This window comes from Apiospora kogelbergensis (assembly GCF_038363985.1).
Source record: "Apiospora kogelbergensis strain CBS 113332 chromosome Unknown utg000012l_segment0_segment0, whole genome shotgun sequence".
NCBI lineage: Eukaryota > Fungi > Ascomycota > Sordariomycetes > Amphisphaeriales > Apiosporaceae > Apiospora > Apiospora kogelbergensis.
This window is the reverse complement of record NW_027117429.1, coordinates 998040-1000483: the sequence shown is the minus strand read 5'-3', so window position 1 is coordinate 1000483 and position 2444 is coordinate 998040. Positions and strand designations below refer to the sequence as shown.

Genomic DNA, 2444 nt, shown 5'->3' with positions numbered 1-2444 from the left:
CGTCTGGTTCGGCCAGGACCCGTGTACGGACTTTGAGTTGTGATTAGGAGCTCCAGTACTTCGTCGCTCACCCCTCGTGTTACTGCCAGACGATCTTTGTATGGTAAGTAACCCTTTGTTCCATCGTGTCTGTTACGTAGCTAGCATGTTCCCACATTTTCTACAGTTGCTCTTCTTTGTTATCCGCCTTGCCGACTGGACTCGCTCTCATTTGCTGCTGAACGTCTTCTTCGTCCGCATCCGGACGGCGTCAGGCATCTTGTAGTTGACAGGCGATTCCGAACCGACGAAGATAAACAGGTCATAAATAAGGCAGCCCGTGATGGAGCCGACCATGGCGCCGCCCCAGGGCCCGTAGATCCACCAGGTATTCGAGAACGCCTTGGGAGTCCGGTATCCCACAGTCCAGGCAACGAGGCGAGGGCCAAAATCCGAGGCCGGGTTCAGAGCCGAGCCTGTGTTGTAGCCCAGCGAGAACTTGAGCGTCGTCTGCAGCATACCGAGGATGAAGGCGTGCATGCCCACCCCGGGTGGGTTGTTCTGGTCGTCGCCCAGCGCGAACACGGCAATCATCATGACGGCGCCCGCGACCACTTGGCTGCAGAAGGCCGTCGTGTCAGACACCCACTCCTGCGGGTAACTGAAGAAACTCTTCCAGCCCGTCTCCATGGCCGGGTCTACGTAGTGCAGCGCATCATAGTAGATGGCGTATGCCAAGCCGGCCGCGCACATGCTTGCCGCAAATTGAACCACGATGTACAACGCGCACTGCCGCCAGGGGAACCCCCGAAACAGACTCAGGCTGATGGAGATGGCCGGGCTCATGTGTGCGCCCGACACGCCGCCGCCGATGTAGATGCCGAACATGAAGGCGAAGCCCCAGGCCCAGCATGATGTCTCATATGTCCCGTACTGGTTTTCCTGGTTTTTAGACAGGTTCACCGTCAGGGTCGCGCTGATTCCGAGGAAAATGGACATGCCCGTCTGTGTGTTCCGCGTCAGCTATTGTTCAGGTAGAGGGACGTTGGTCTAGAAAGAAAGGGGATGGGGGTAGATACACACAGCAAGAAACTCCGCGAGTGGCTCCGGATACTTTGCCCGAAAACGTGCCCACCAATTCCGCAAGTCGCTGGGGTTTTTCTTGCCGTCTCGAGCCAGTTTATCCTCCGACTCGCCGCCCATCGGATCCTTATCGACCTTGTACTTTTCACCTGGCTCGGTATCGCCGCGATCTTCTCTGTCTTGATGATTGTCGTTCTCGTTTCTGGAATCACCACCATCATCGTTGTTGTTGCCGCGGCTTTGCTGCTGGTTCTTGTTTGGGGCCTGCTGACCCTTCTCGTCAAAGTGGCCGTCGCCACCACTGCTCTGCTCCATATTTTTGTTTTTCGGACCCGCCTGGCCCTCCTCTGCGACGTATACCTCGTCCTTGTTCTTACTTTGCTCCTTCATGTCCTTCTTTTGACCGGAGCTCCGCATCGTATGCGGCAGGGTTTTCCCCAGACTGTAGACAGGCTTGTCCTTCGGCTGGTCGTACCACGGGTTGCCCTTGTAGTAGCCCTGATCAACCCATCTATCCTGCTCGTACCGTGTGGATTGCCTCTCGGGCTCTCCAGGCTGGTCAGTGTCTTCGTTCTTTTTACCTTGGGTGCGGGTGCCCTTGCCCCGATGGGGTGCGCTGCCTGATGAATTCATGACTGCTGTTATCGCGAGAATTAGTTGGGATCAATTCCTAACAAGCATTGCAGGAGCATGGCGGGGTACAAAGAAGAATCAAATAATCGATCTTCAGATTAATTTGGTAAAATATGTTTTGTGAAGGCCGGGAGGGGTGGGTAGTGCACGTACGCCGTCTTGAGTTACCCGAGTTGTTGAGCATTTCCTGAGTTGACGAGATTTCTGAAGCAGCACTCTGCACGGCGCTGTAGGCTTGTGTGAGCGCCTGGATCTGCTGCTTGTTGGCCTTCATCTCCTTGCGGAGCTCAGCCAGCTTTGCTGCGGTGTTCGAATTCGACGGCAGTGAGTCGGTGGAGAGACGGGGAGACCCCGGCGAAGAGCTGTCGCCATTGTTGTAAACGGGCCCCCCTGTCGGCACCTCATTCAATGTCTCGGGACTGGAGCTGCCGGCCTCCTCGGATTGAAATGGGAACGTTGGAGGGAGGTCGGGGTGTCGGGGTGGGAACTGGCCTCGGTCTCCGCCGTCGTGGGTAAAGGAGTTGGGTGCCATCTTGTCAGGTTCGGCGCTAAGGGGCAGTAATGCCGATAGTAAAGTCAGAGTGATGTGGGGAGTCCTTGGCAGTTCAAACATGAGCTGGGGAGGACACCTTCTCAAAGTGTCTTAAAAAAGGAGGGTATAAACATGTTTTATAAGTCTTGGTGCTTCCTTTTCCCTGGGTAGGGCAATGGGGCCAATCTGTCGGCGTCATTCTAGACCTCGGCATCAG

At 55.7% G+C, this 2444-nt stretch overlaps 1 protein-coding gene across 1 annotated transcript; it reads right to left on the bottom strand.

Moving 5' to 3' along the window:
• Positions 1 to 207: 207 nt before the first annotated feature.
• Positions 208 to 2227, bottom strand: PG998_014711 (uncharacterized protein; the record flags this gene model as incomplete). Its single annotated transcript, XM_066881527.1, has 3 exons — positions 208 to 984; positions 1063 to 1700; positions 1849 to 2227. The coding sequence occupies 3 exons, from the start codon at positions 2225 to 2227 to the stop codon at positions 208 to 210; spliced, it is 1794 nt and encodes a 597-aa protein (XP_066723658.1).
• Positions 2228 to 2444: the final 217 nt, after the last annotated feature.